Source organism: Grus americana, chromosome 12 (genome assembly GCF_028858705.1).
Source record: "Grus americana isolate bGruAme1 chromosome 12, bGruAme1.mat, whole genome shotgun sequence".
Lineage (NCBI taxonomy): Eukaryota > Metazoa > Chordata > Aves > Gruiformes > Gruidae > Grus > Grus americana.
Genome location: NC_072863.1, coordinates 9,652,675 through 9,666,650, shown reverse-complemented (window position 1 = coordinate 9,666,650; position 13,976 = coordinate 9,652,675). Strand labels below are relative to the sequence as shown.

The following is a 13,976-nucleotide window of genomic DNA, read 5'->3' as shown; positions in this document are numbered from 1 at the left end:
AAGCAAACAAATGTGTTTGTACTTTTTCATCTTTGGTTTCTTCACTGATGAAAACTGTGGAGGGGATTAGCTTTCCTGGGAAAGAAACTTTCTCTTTCCAAGGGGAAGACTATGATGCTCTATATGTTATCTGGGGTTTTCAGTCATGCATAGTAACTGTTCAAAACCTGAGACGAAATACATGTGCTCTCATTTTAAATATTTCTGTTGTCTACTGGAGATGTAAGTGAGGTCATCCAAATAATTTCAGAGAAACAGGATCAAGTACATTTTGGAAAGTCAGCAGCAGCCCAGAGGATCAAATCTGAATGCTGGTGGGACAGTGGTATGGAGATGATTTAGGATGATTGCTTTTATTTTTAATGATTGGTCACATGTTGCTGTTTTTTCTCCAGCGTTGTTTGACCTTTATGGACAGAGGATTTGTTTTTAACTTGATAAATGATTACATTTCTGGATTCAGCCCAAAAGACCCTAAGGTAAGCAGTATATTTCTTGGAAGGTGGTTTGCAGTTGTACATATCTGCATCAGTCAAAGTGATTATTTTATACCACTCTTGGAGGCCTTTTAGACACTGTACCTGCAGAGTCTTCTGGAGGCAGAGACCTCTTTGTCTGGGCCAAGAGCCTGTATGCAAAGAGTCAGAACTAAAGGAGAGGTTGGTTAATAGTCTGGATGAAAAAGGTAAAGAAGTCCCAAGTGATAGTTGCATGCAGTGACACTTAGGGGGAGCAACACAAAAATTTGCTAATTATTACTGAGTTTCACCAAATGCTATTTAGATTCCCCAATCCTTGTGCAATAAATGCATTGAACTGGAAGCAAATGAGTCAAACTGTAACCACAGTTTGTGTTTGTCTTTTTTTTCTCAGCTGCTGGTTGAATACAAGTTTGAATTTCTTCAAACCATTTGCAATCATGAGCACTACATTCCTCTGAACTTACCAATGACCTTTTCCAAACCCAAACTGCAAAGAGTTCAAGGTATGTCCTTTCTCAAGAGACTGGCTAGAGAGCTATAATTTATTAATCTTGATGGCTTCTGACGGGATAGAATTTGGTTTGGTGTCAAGGAAATTTATATCCTTGTTAGCCTGATTTACATTAACCTCAGGAAAAGATGCTGTTCTGTCAGGTTTACATAATTTTGCAATCAATCCTTTAAGTATTTCCTGTATTTAAGTTTGCATGAGATTAACGGTATCCGAAAGCAACTGCCCCTATTTCAGTAAATGCACAAACTGTGTGAGTGTAATCCTTTGTTCCCACAAGTGTCAGCATTCCCTGAGAAGTAGGGCATCTTGTCGATCGGTGCTGTAGAGAATGGAGATACAGGAGAACAGACTGAATCCACTGCTCCACTGCCAGCTCTCTTTGTGGCCGCAAGAAGGGGATTTAGGTGACCTTCTGCTTTCATTTTGAGCAAGAGTATAGCGGTACACAGTGCGTTCAAGCTTGTACTCAAACCTGGGCTGAAGGCAGCCAACGGAGAACTTGAGCCCACGCCAATTCTTAGTGCATACCGAGGGCATACCTACTGTGACACCACCACATATTCAGGCTGCTGTCACTGTCACACCATGTCCCCTTTGGTCCTGATGCTGCTCACCACAGGGCAGGTGGGGTTTGCAGGGGGCCGAGCTGAGGCACTGTGCAAGTGTGGATGGTTCCGCTGTGCTACCGATGACAGTGCGGACACACAGCGCTGAGCCCAGCAGCATGCCTCGCTGGCCCCTTAAGATTGCTGTAGACATATCCTCATTCTCTCTGGGTCCTGATTTCTCATCTCTGCTAGATAAATACAGTAAAGATTGCCAGGTTTGGGTGCTAATAGCCTAGCAAGATAAGTGTCGGAGAGGAGAGTGAGGTTTGGGATTCCCCTGTGTGAAAGCCCAGTGGATTTATTCTGATGCAGGTGAGGGGATCTTTAGTTGTGCCTCAGGGTGCAGCCATACAAATCCCAAAGTGGTTCCCTTTACTACCAGGGGGCAGAAGCAGCAGAAACTGTCAAGTTTCCCTTATTTTGTTATGTTTCTGACTGCTCGGACCTTTCTGGACCAACTGCTAATGTTACATCAGTTTGGCTACTTGCCTGGCATAGCTTAACGAAGTGCACTGCTAGAAATGGCTGAGAAAGAGAAAAATACACAACCACAGTGCCTCCCCATCGCTTATTAGTAACGTGATAACATAAGGATGCTCTTTCTTGGTTAACATTCACCTTTGTATTTGCAATGGTTAAACTGAAAAGCTGTAAGAGCAGCTCATCTTTCCTCCTCTGTTTTACTGTGACTAGGACATACCAGCTGAGGTTTTATTTTTAAGATATATATTTTAAAATAGTGGTAGCAATTGTCACTCACACATCTCTTGACGGTAGAGCAGCCTATCCTCAGATAGCAGAAGTGCCTTTGCAGTGGTGCCTGTGCTCTGCCGGCCGCGGTAGAGGCGTGTAGTGGTGCATCTCCATTGCAAACTTGTCTGCTTCTATGGACAGACCTGTGATTATGGGGGACAGTGAGCTCAGAGATGGGGAGGTATGATGTGCACATCACCAAGGAGATATCCTGCTGCTGTGCCTCACCTCTTTATCAGCTTGAGTGAAGAGAGGGGATGTGCCCACCCCCCCACTACTCTGTTTCTGGGAAAAGAAGGAATAGTCCCCAGGAAGGTGGATAAAGATGGCTCCTGCAGCAGAAGCTGGTGCAGATGGACCTGCAGGCAGAGCACATCCTGTGACCACATCCTGTTGAGCTGGAACGTTGCATCTTGGAGCAGTTTCTCTGAAATGTCTCAACTAATAAGGCTGATTGCTGCTCTGCGTCCCCGCTGCCTCACCTGGGCAACATGTGTGTTTCACCATCCAGAGAAAACCCCTAAGCCTGTCTTCCCAACCAGCAGCACAGAATTGTTTTTGCAATCTTGTGATAGCAAAGAACCCAAGAGATTGACAGAAGCTGGGAGTTAAGCAATAGCTTTACAAGTAATATTAAAACATGACATACTGTCCTGTTTCTCCAAGATGTAGAGCATTACTTATTCTTGTTTATTTTTGCTGTCTTTTTATTTATCCCTGTTCTTTTTACACATGAATTAGATTTTTTTTCATTTGCTGTGGAACGGTTCACTTCAGTAGGTAGGTCCAACTGGGATCACCGAATCCTCTAATGTCAAATTGAACACGCAGCTTCAAATCAATTAGCTTGCCTTCAACTAATGAAATAACCATGATGTGTGACACTTAGGTATTTGCTAACTTGACTAATAATGAAAGCTAGATAATGCTCCACGTTGCTTTCTCTTTCCTCTGAATCAGACTTTCACAAACCAGTAAATGCTACTTATGAATCAATGAACTTAAAAATATCTTTTGCAGCCACAGAGCTGTTGGAACCCTTTGGCTGGGATTTTCAAAGCTGTGTGTATGCACCCTGCCTTACCACAGAAAAACTTTCACACCTGTGGGGTTTTAAAAAAAAAAAAAAAGAAATTAAAAAAAAGGTCTGAGCTGAGGAGACAGCATTTGGATGCTTTGGGGGAAGAACATACAGTTTTGGGGTTATTCCTCTGGGAGGCCTAGTGCCATAATGCAACAGTCAAACGGTGCCTGTTGCTGCTCTGATTAGGCACATGCTTTGCCTGACAGAGATAACGGTGTCAGGGCAAGGTCATTCATAGCAGCCCGAGTGCACACGCACCCTGCACTGAAATCTGTGTCTCTGTTGCTTCTCTGCTGCATTAGCCAGGCAAGTCAGTGAAAATGATGCCTTACCCTTGTAGCAGCCGCTCCTTTGATCACAGTATATAGCCTGAATCTACGTGAAATGCAGGGTACAAGCTAAGTTAACCAAGGCGATTAGGTACTGAGCTGCCTTTCTTCTGGCAGTCAGTGCAGCTTTTAAGGAGCTATGTTCAGTATCGGCTGGTGGGAGCTAATGGAGTCTCACAGTTTCTGACAAGCAGCTGCCTGGAACCCTGCCCTGGCTCCCCGGTCCTTGCAGCGGGGCTGGAAAGCCCAGTTGTGTAAACTGCTGGAGGATGCAGTAGTGGTCACTAGGCACCACGTCCTTGTTTGCATCCCTCATCCCAGCAGGACTATTTGCCTTTGCTCTGCTCTCTGACCTGGCGAGAAGGAATGCAGATTTCACGGAGGATGTGGAACAAGCTGCAGAGGTGGCACTGCTAGGGCTGAGCGACCGTCATAAACGCACCATCTCCACTGCCCCTTTCCACCCCCATAGCTGCTCCGTGGAGGTCAGCATCTCCACTGCCTGGGTAGTTGGGGGATTTACAGGATCACCCCCAGTCAGGAGCAAAGCAGCCCCCAGGCAGTAAGTCATGCTGTCATTCCCCATTTCATCCATCTCTGACTACAAATTACTCTTTGGCGCACTAAGGTTTGTGAAGCATCGCACTGCGGTAATCCTTCATTCAGTTGCTGCTGAAACTGTGAGGGCTGAAATTAATGATTAGACTGAACTGGAAGATGCCAAGTTCTTTCATACGACTTAACTCAGTGGAGGAGAAGTTCAGGCTTTATTAAAAGATCAGTCAGCTATAGGAGAGAGAGATAACTGTACTTGCGGACTGTTTTGGCTTACATGACCGTTATGTGTTGCTCTGAACAGATCCTCGGAATAGTTCCCTTAACCATTGCCTTGCTGTTTCTTTCAGATGTAAATCTTGAATACAGTTTAACTGATGAGTATTGCAGGCATCATTTCCTGGTGGGGATGCTTCTCAGAGAAGCCTCTGTTGCCTTGCAGGACAACTACGATATCAGATACACGGCCATCTCAGTCTTAAAAAATCTCTTGATAAAGCATGCCTTCGACAACAGATACCAGCACAAGGTCAGGCATATTTTGTCGACTTTTGAAAGTAATGTTCTCTTATGAAAAAGCACATGTCAGAGTTTTAGATCTTGCATGGTGCACTATGGGTATTCTCTTTACTTTTTAGGGAACTGTTGTAAGTAACTGATAGTTATGACATTACAATAATAGCTCTGAGAAATTATCTAGGAACACAAACAATGCAGTCAGATAACTGCAGCACTCTTATTCATGCTGAGTATTTAGATAATAAAACCCTGAGCCATTAAGGAACTTGAGAGTGCCCTTAGCCAAGAGGCTGTTCAACAAAATTAAGCAATGTCAATGTTCTTCTGGTCTGGGGCTTAAATTAATATCCTGCATTAATATACTATAATTAGGAAACAGGACTGATCTCTGTTACAAGTCAGCTGCATGTTTTACTAATTAGTGAATCAGAAGAGAGGATCTGTGGATTCTCATGACATGCTGGATTTCCGCTGGGTAGCTTTCAGCTTTCTTCAGTCAGAGGCTCAGCATGTGATATTGCTAAAAAAGCCTGGAGATGGGCTTGTTTTCTTTCTTGACACTGCTCCCTGCTGACCCACGTGTCCTTGAAATTGCAGAGCTACCTGTGCAGACACTACCTCTCCTCGCTCTAGGCTGAAAGCATGCCTCTGTTTAGAGTTTAGCTCTTCAAATTGTTCCTAGTGTGCTGCATTCCTGGGTTTTATCTGGGAATGTGGCTAGAAGGATGGGAGAAGTGACCTGAATGTGCCCAGGGCTCCTGCCCTCTGCATGGAGCCAGAGCCAGCTCCTCTCCTCGCCCTTCTCTGCCTGTTTGGAAGGACTGAGCGGGAGGTGGGCTTGCTTTTCTCTGCAGCGAGGATCCCTGGTGACTTGCACAGCCTGGAAACAAAACTGCAGCCCAGGGTAGGTGGCAAGACTTGATATTTCAGGAGAGATTTGCCAGTTCTCTGCCAAGACTGGGTCAGAGGCAGCCTGTTTCTGCTCTTCTGGGTGCCTGAAAGCCCTTACCAATTCAGGAGCTGTTTGCCCCCTCAGCATGCAGCACTCTCCCTGCCTCCTCAAAAATACCACCCGTCTTAAAATTATCCCGCTGGATTTTTGTATGTCTGTTGTCCTGCAGGCTGCATGACCAGGGAACTGCCTGGAGCCAAGGCAGGATGTCCAGCTGGTGTCCCACGACATCAAAGCAAAAAAATCACGTCACAGGCTCGACAGGCTGAGCGTGGCAGGGTCTGTTGCTGCAGTGTCTCTCCAACCAAGGAAACCTCAGCTCCACTGATGGCTGAGAGAGGCTTTTCTCAACCCATGGGCATTTTCAAGATTTCTTTTATTTTCTAAATCAGAAGAAAAAGTTGGATCCTTGTATCAGTCAAAATGTACCATTCAATTTGCAAGCCTTAAATTTATTTTTTAACCTTTCTGTCAAGTCCAGAATAATAAATTTTTAACAAAAAAGAATTGGATGTAAGAAAGCCCTGCATTTAGATAACGTCAACTAGACCATTTTTTATCTGTACTAGTTAATCATAATTAATCTATTCCTACAAACTTTTAACTAGAAGCATCTGCTATGGAGAATTCCTGACTGGAAGCAATAACCAGCACCAGGCGAGGAGCAAATGTTTTTGTTTAATTACTCCTGGGTGTTGCACTTGAAAATCAAGCCATGTGAGTGAAGTGCCAGTTAAAGAGTTAGGAAATCTGGGATTTTAGTTTGTCACACATCCTGTATGACTGGGAATGTTATTCAGCCCCCAAAATCCCCGAGTGCCCCAAGCTCACTGCTGGAAGGGTAGTACCCACCTGGCAGCTCTGGAAGTGGGCATAAGAATCCAAACCAACCCATGTCCTCAGACACCATATACAGTGTGTACATTTATATGTATACGTGTTTTGGCTCAAGAGTTTCACTTTTTCACTCCATTGAAAGCTCTTAAGCTCTTACCTAAATTTTTCTCCCTGTCTTTTTTCAGAACCAGCAGGCAAAAATAGCCCAGCTCTACCTGCCACTGTTCGGGCTGCTCCTGGAGAACCTCCAGCGAGTGGCCAGCCACGAGGCTCTCTACTCTTGCGCAGCTGCCTCCAGCCCCGTGAGTAAAGCCCAGCGATGTCTCTTTGCTCTCCTCCTCGGTCCTCCTCTCCCCACACAGCCCTGTGCAACTTCCACTGCCTGCAGCCAGGCTCAGCTTTAGAAATAAGTGTGGTTTTCTTCACCCCACTGCCCCATAATGTGCTTGTTTCTTTTAATTTGCCTTTTCCTGTGATTTTTGTTCTGTCTGTAGCACTGGGTACTGTCTCTCTGCCCTTTTACTTGCTATCATTTAACATGTTTCTTTACGGTATGTGCAGTGCCATGAGGTGAGGTAAGTTCCTCCAAGTGCAATGAGTTGCAATAGGACTCAGCATCAGGCTCCAGCAGCTGTTCTGTGGAGTTGCCCGTCTGCCTGAGGGTTGTGTGTGGTTCCCAGGCACCTTAGCTTTGCAGACTAGACTTTCTTCCTTGTTTAGGGCAAAACAACAACAAAAAAGAGACATTTGAGAAAAACAATTCAAAATTTCAACTCAAATGATGAAAAACAAAAGGGAAAAAACAGCTATGACTTACTTTAATATGTTCTGTTCTTCTTTGTACTCTTCCCCAAGTCTCATTGTTATGGAAGTAAGGAAATAGATTATTTTTTTCATCTGTTTTTTAAAAGCTGCTCTAGTTTGCCTTTTTTTATTTCATTATTTTCTTCTATAAGAGAATAGGTGTTATCTTCCATTGGTCACGAAAACCTTATATTGCTTTACAGGCATCAAGGGATGAATTCATGTGCAGTTTTGCATCCCCATCAAATAGATCCAGCCTGATTGCAGACAAAGATCCAGGTAAATTAATTTTTCCAAACTTTAACTTTCCCATTTAATTTGAACTTAACTATTAGCAACCCCAAACCCCATTACCTAAAACATGAAATAGTCATCTGCTAAAAGACCTCTCTGAGTTTGTATGCTTTTCCCTGGACATGGTGCCACCCCAACTGTCCTTTCCAGATTAACCAGCTTATGACATGGGTCTTTGGCAAGCCCCATCTGCGCTGTCCGAATCGCATCCTCCACTCACTGTTCACGACGCACTGGGAAGTGCCAGCACAAAGGGGTTAATTGCATGGTTTGGGTTTTTTTTTTTTTTTCCAGCCTGTGGAGCAGCGCTTCCAAATGGCCACGCAATAAAGCGAGAGGACTCGAAAGGATCCCTGAACTCAGAGGGGGCAACCGGTTCTCCAGATCAGAGTGAAAATGTAACATATCTGGGATTAGAAAGCATGGTGCTCACTGCACCGGTCTGTGGGCTGTGTTAAATAAGGGGGAGGGAAAAGGAGTTCCCCATGGTAATGCTCTCAAACACCAGCTTATAAATATCTCTGTTCGGAAGTAAACAGATTCATGTTTAACAGAGCAGGTCAGACTCATGGGTCTGGTATGCTTTCCCTCTTCAAACTTCTCTGAGCCAAAAATACAACTGTTGACAAATTACTTATCAAAAATGAAAGGCAAAATCCTGGGGGAAATCTCTGCTCCCATGGTGCATTTATCCATACTCAGATGTGCTCCCTGTGTGTGGATGGGTCTGAGCCTGGCCAGTGCCCAGTGCACAGTACTGTGAACTGGTTTCCACACATGACTGGGAGGCAAAGCACCGTGATGTGAGATTGCCAGTGACTGCTGACGTAAGAGAAGATGAGGTATTTGTAGGAAAATCAGCACAGGCTAATAACCACAGCCCCAAATTTGCAGAAGGTGACCACGGTCACGCCACAGAGAGCTCTGACCCCACTATTCAGACAGGGTGTACTTTCCTTGTTGGCAGATTGCACGCATGGAAATCAGGTATTTGTGCAGACCAGCCCCTGGTTTTCCTCAAGGCGCTTTCCAGATGTCTTAGGTTGGCGTGAATCATTGATGCATCTTTAAAAACTTTGGCCCTTATGATGAGTGAGGCAAAGATTATTCGGGCTCCTGCTGACTGTGTCCTGACATGCTTAGGAGAGGTGGGGCCTTTCAGGCTCTCTCACATGAATCATGAAGCTACAAGACCAAGTATAGTATAGCCAAACACTTGACTATCAAACTGTTCAGATTCAGCAAAGCTCTGAGCATATGCTTCAACCCTGCTGGCAGCAATACCTGGTGGGGTTTGCAGCAGGCGTTATTGCTGGCAGTCAGCTCTTTCCCACAGCTAGGAAGCCTCTTCTGTGTTCTTCAGAGTATGTTTTTCAGAGTCGCTGAAAACAGCTTTTCTGTTAGGGAATGCAATATCCACAAAACCATTTAAAAACAGTGCCACGTGGAGAGGCACAGCTTTAACACTGCGCTACAGAGGTAGATACATTGCTTATCGCCTGTTCCCCTGGAGTTGTGTGCTGACTTGATAGTTTCACATGTTCAACAGCAAAGTTATGGCTATAGCACTGTATCTCCAACTCTAAACTGAATGTTTAATTCTGTTTCGTTATGACTCATGTCCACAGCCTGTCCCAGAATAAACAGCAAATAAGATCTGTGGATCACTCTCCAAACATGTGAGGCACAGCTTTAAGAAAAGCGTCCTGCTTAGAGCTTAATCATATCCATTTGTTGGAGGATACGGCTAGGGCGAGCATGAAGAATGCAAAAAAGAATTGGTAAAGCTTTAAAAGTCATGTTTTCAATCACACAATATCTAAGCCTTTCCCACACACATTGACTCACCAGCAGGATTTCAGTTATCGTTGCCTAAGTCACTGAGTAGGAAGAAAAACAAGAGACACTTCCAAAAATCAGGGAGGAAATAAAGTTATTTTCTTAAGCTGAAATTTCCTGGTTTTTTAATAACTGACATTTTGTTTTGAAGTGTGCATCTTTAACAGAAAGCTAGATTCTTGCTTTAAACTGTGACAGCTAATGAACTATTTTGTTTGACAAGAACTGACTCCAAAAATGTCAGGGAGCTTAGACACTGCAGAGAGCAGGGGAAGTGAAAGCAGGGCTACTGTGCATTTTGCTGGATAAGCCATCATTCTCTGCCCAGACATCTCTTTTCTGTTCAGCCATGTGTCCAGGGTTTCCAAAGTGCCCATCACTGGATGGGCAGCAACCCCAAAGGATAAGATGTCTCAAAGCACGGTGCGGTGGGGGTGCTCATGCAGGGGGGCAGGAGGAATGCTGGCACATCTGGTATGTGCTGGATTTGCTGTGCCTGCGCTGCACGGTGACTAGCCCTGTGCTCTGCTCGGGTGCAGCCCAGGCACCCGGGGCCTCTGGCGTCTGCATCACGTCCGTGTCCCATTAGATCCGCAGAAGCTCCACAAGGAGCAGTGTGTCGCACTGCAGCCGCCTGGACCAGTTTGAGATCCGGACGCTCCTGATGTGCTACCTCTACATCGTGAAGATGATCTCTGAAGGTTGGTGGCTCTTGCTCACTGAGGGGCAGCCAGAAAGACAAGAGACCATCACTGATGGTTTTGGTCTGTAAGGTTCCCCTTTTATTTTATTTAAATCTCAATGGACTTTTCTTTCTTTCAGATACTCTTTTAGCTTACTGGAACAAATTCTCCCCCCAAGAGCTGATCAGTGTCCTTGTGCTTCTGGAGTGAGTATCATGAGGCTGCAAATCAAACACTGCCCCTTTCTGTGGGCAGCATTGGCCAAGAAGACGACATGAGTGCAGTGTGCCTTGCTGGGTGCATGTGGTCCTGTGCAGCACTAGAGGTGTCTGGCTGAGGTGTAATGAAATGGTCTTCCTCCCTCTGAGGAGAAGCAGGTGTCTATCGAGGCAGCACAGCACAGTGGTGGTGCCCTGTGCTCAATGTGGGCTGAGCAGAGGTGTCCCCCCACCCGTGGGGGAGCAGGGCTCACCGTGCAGCCTCCCGCCACAACCGGCACAACCTCTGCTTTGCAGCGGGTTCAGTGGAACAGATGGGTGGGGGGACAGGGATGTGCTGTAGGGTTTGGAAACCAAGGGTGTGAGGTTAAGTAACTTGTACAGACCTCAGACCCTCCTGCACAGAGGAGTGTGGCTGCAGACAGGGACAGGGTCTGTATCGTTCTGGACATTTAACATCGTTAAATGTTCTGGATCATTCCTGATCTGCAGGATCCATAACAGATACATATTTTATTTTCTTTCTAGGGTGTGTTTATTTCACTTCAGATACGTGGGGAAGAGAAATATCGCCAGGTACTGTATTCTCCCGTCCAGGGCCGGGGTGGGGGGCTGTCCCCGTGATCCCTGCTGCAGCAGAGGCAGGGAGGGAGCGTGCACACCCACACCAGGTGGGCCCCTGCAGGGACGGGACTCTGCTCAGCGCCATGCCGCGAGTCCCCTTGTCTTAGCACCCTGCCCCTTCCCTCCCCTCCAGCTCCTGCATGAGACCCCCAGGCCCAGGCGCTCCTGGCTGCCCGCGCAGGTTGGCAGTGTCCCCCACAGTCGGCTGCAGGTGAGACAGGAGTCACGGCTGCGTCTCTGCCCCTGAGCAGAGCACTGCTGTTTCATTAGCTCTAGGGCCATCTGGTGCAGGCAGGACCAGGGTAGTCTGGTCAGTCCCGCTGGGATTGTCTGGGATAAACCATATTAGTGTGTTGGAGGAAGGTCAGGTCTCCATCCTGGTGCCTCGTGTAATCCTATAGTGGTGTGGCTGCTGCTGCTCATCCAGACCTGCAGTCTTCACTTCCCCTTGCAGGGTGCATGACGCCTGGTTATCCAAGCACACGGGAGCCGATAGGAAATCCCAGACGATGCCAGCGCTCCGCAGCAGAGCTGGGGGGATGCAGGTGCGGCTCCAGCATCTGGGCAGCTTGGAGACCTCCTTCACGCTCAACCACAGTATGTACAGCAGAGCGAGATGGGACTGTGGAGTATTAGCCTGCTGAAAACTGCTTGTAGCCATTTTCCACTTGCTGCTTGTCGCTTCAGGATATTCAAACTCTGCAGAATTACGGTGGTCATTGCTTGTCCCTGCAACATCCCTAGATTGGTGCAGGTGACATTTGAGCCAGCCCCTTAAAAACCATTCCTGGGACTTAGGCCTTGTGTGGATTTTTCCTCTCACCTGTCTTGGCTCAGCTCCTTGGCTGAGTGTGTGTGCAGGTGATGCCTTGGTTTGGGTAGTGAGCAGGGCAGGCAGGAGAGCTGCCCTGCACAGGGACCTGGGCCAGGATCTGCTCTAAGCATCTCCACGTGGGTGAGTTTTGCCCCATTGAAGCACCTTGCCGTTTCCTCTCTGCAGATACAACTTGGACACCTCGCTCTCTGTCTGGCTTTAAAGACAGTGAGAAAAAGGGGAAATACTGACATTCATTTTCTTGGTTGGCATCAGGCTGACACAGCTTCTCTGAATGGAGCTGGCAATTTCAGCATCTTGCTGTTCTTACCTCATCTCCCAAACTCAGTGAAGTGTAAGGGGAGAAGCTTATCTATATCAGCATGGAGATCTTGTGGGAGCTGGGGTGCTGAACACTGTTTCCTCCTGATCTGCTTTCCATCCGCAGATACAGGCACCTCAGAAGCAGATATTGTGCACCAGGCATTACTGGAGGGCAATATCGCCACCGAAGTGTGCCTGACGGTCCTGGACACCATTTCTTTCTTCACTCAGAGTTTCAAGGTCAGTATTGAAATCAAAAGCATTGCAGAAAAGTGTGCTGTATTTCTGTATACTTGCTGATTTTGGTGATCCATTCTCCTAGAGTGGCAGATTATGGAAAGCTTTACAAAAGCACATCAGTTGCAGCTTGTTTATTTTCCAAACACTGAGTGTTTCACAGGCTCTCAGAGTAATTATGCACTTACGCAATCTTGCAATTTCTTCAAAACTACAAGAGCATAGAAAATTACGTGGACATTATACCATGAGTGTAGGCATTACAAAAATAGAATAAGAGGAAATGTACATCATGTAGAAAGGAGGGACTAGAGGAAATGGAAATGAAGGTCTAGCATTCTTAGAACAGTCACTGCTGTGGTTTTCTACCATAAATTGCCTGGAAACAAGGCCTACATTTCTTTGATTCACTGTACATAAATGTCGCTGGGGCTGAGGCATTCCAGCTGTGGTTACCAGTTCAGACAGGACCGGTACCACTGGTAGAAGTCTTCTCCTCCATATAGTGATTCACACTGCCAGCTGTCATTGCCATCTACAAGAATCAAAGCTTCTGTAGTGACCAGAACCCCAGGCTGGCAGCAAAATACTGAAATACTGTTCCAGAAAAGCTCTTCCTTCAAGGGTGGTTGGAGGAATCCTGCTTATAGCAATGTGTCTTGCATAATGTTACAAGAACAACTCTGGATTTCAGAGTAAGCACAATGAAGATTTTCTGTTTAGATGGATGATTGAACAAGATGAAGAGAAAGGTCACCATATTCTCTGTTTCTGTTACAAAGCAAAAAAAACCCATCCTCATGCGTACGTTAAATTACTCCTTAAAAGTCTGGCAACAGCAGAAGGATTTAGATGCAAGAGTTAAAACTTGCTTGACTTTCTCAGTTGCCTCTTTTTGAATATGGCTGAACCACAAAACAATGTGATTTTCAAACCACAGAATAAACTGGATTCCCTTCCGCTTTAATGGGCTTCTGCTTTGCTTTTATGGTCATACGGTGTTACCACACAGAAGTGTGCTGTATACTGCAGTAAAAGTGCTGATGATGTTCTTACTGACAGAGTTAAATGAGTTCAGTTAAAAAGTATGGATCCTAAACTTACCCTGCTACAAGATGCGTATAGGATGTCAAAAGACAAACCTGAGCCAGCCCAAGGATTGCTTGGACTGGCAATGAGATAGGGACTATTGATCTCCTACTGATATGGGGCATCCATGTCCTCGCCGGGTGGCCACGATATGCCAGGCTTCCTGTGCAGCGGCTGCAAGGATGACAGCAAGCATAGGCACGATAACTCTGACACCAGACTATATTAATCTTCTCCAAGTAATTCCATTTTACCATCTCTCTGTGGGGAAGGGAGAAAAGGGAGATAGGTTCCCAGGAGGTGCAAACTGTCAAAACTTTGCAGAAGACAAGGGAAGTGTCCTGACTTACTACAGCTAAGAATCTGTCCAGTGAAAAGATGTGACAGTCTTTTTTTTTTTTCTATCTCTTTTGGGCT

At 45.9% G+C, this 13,976-nt stretch overlaps 1 protein-coding gene across 6 annotated transcripts in view; it reads left to right on the top strand.

Annotated features, from left to right (window-relative positions):
- Window positions 1–13,976, top strand: part of DOCK11 (dedicator of cytokinesis 11) — a 91,699-nt gene that overhangs the window by 50,090 nt on the left and 27,633 nt on the right. For 5 of the 6 annotated variants that reach the window (XM_054839154.1, XM_054839153.1, XM_054839156.1 and 2 more), the window contains 12 exons: window positions 396–479; window positions 874–985; window positions 4,676–4,854; window positions 6,819–6,935; window positions 7,641–7,716; window positions 8,026–8,129; window positions 10,160–10,271; window positions 10,393–10,459; window positions 11,000–11,047; window positions 11,229–11,306; window positions 11,550–11,692; window positions 12,358–12,473. In XM_054839154.1, coding sequence (XP_054695129.1) covers window positions 396–479; window positions 874–985; window positions 4,676–4,854; window positions 6,819–6,935; window positions 7,641–7,716; window positions 8,026–8,129; window positions 10,160–10,271; window positions 10,393–10,459; window positions 11,000–11,047; window positions 11,229–11,306; window positions 11,550–11,692; window positions 12,358–12,473 — 1,236 coding nt within the window. The remainder of the gene's footprint in view (window positions 1–395; window positions 480–873; window positions 986–4,675; window positions 4,855–6,818; window positions 6,936–7,640; window positions 7,717–8,025; window positions 8,130–10,159; window positions 10,272–10,392; window positions 10,460–10,999; window positions 11,048–11,228; window positions 11,307–11,549; window positions 11,693–12,357; window positions 12,474–13,976) is intronic. The other variant, XM_054839155.1, reaches the window with a different exon arrangement.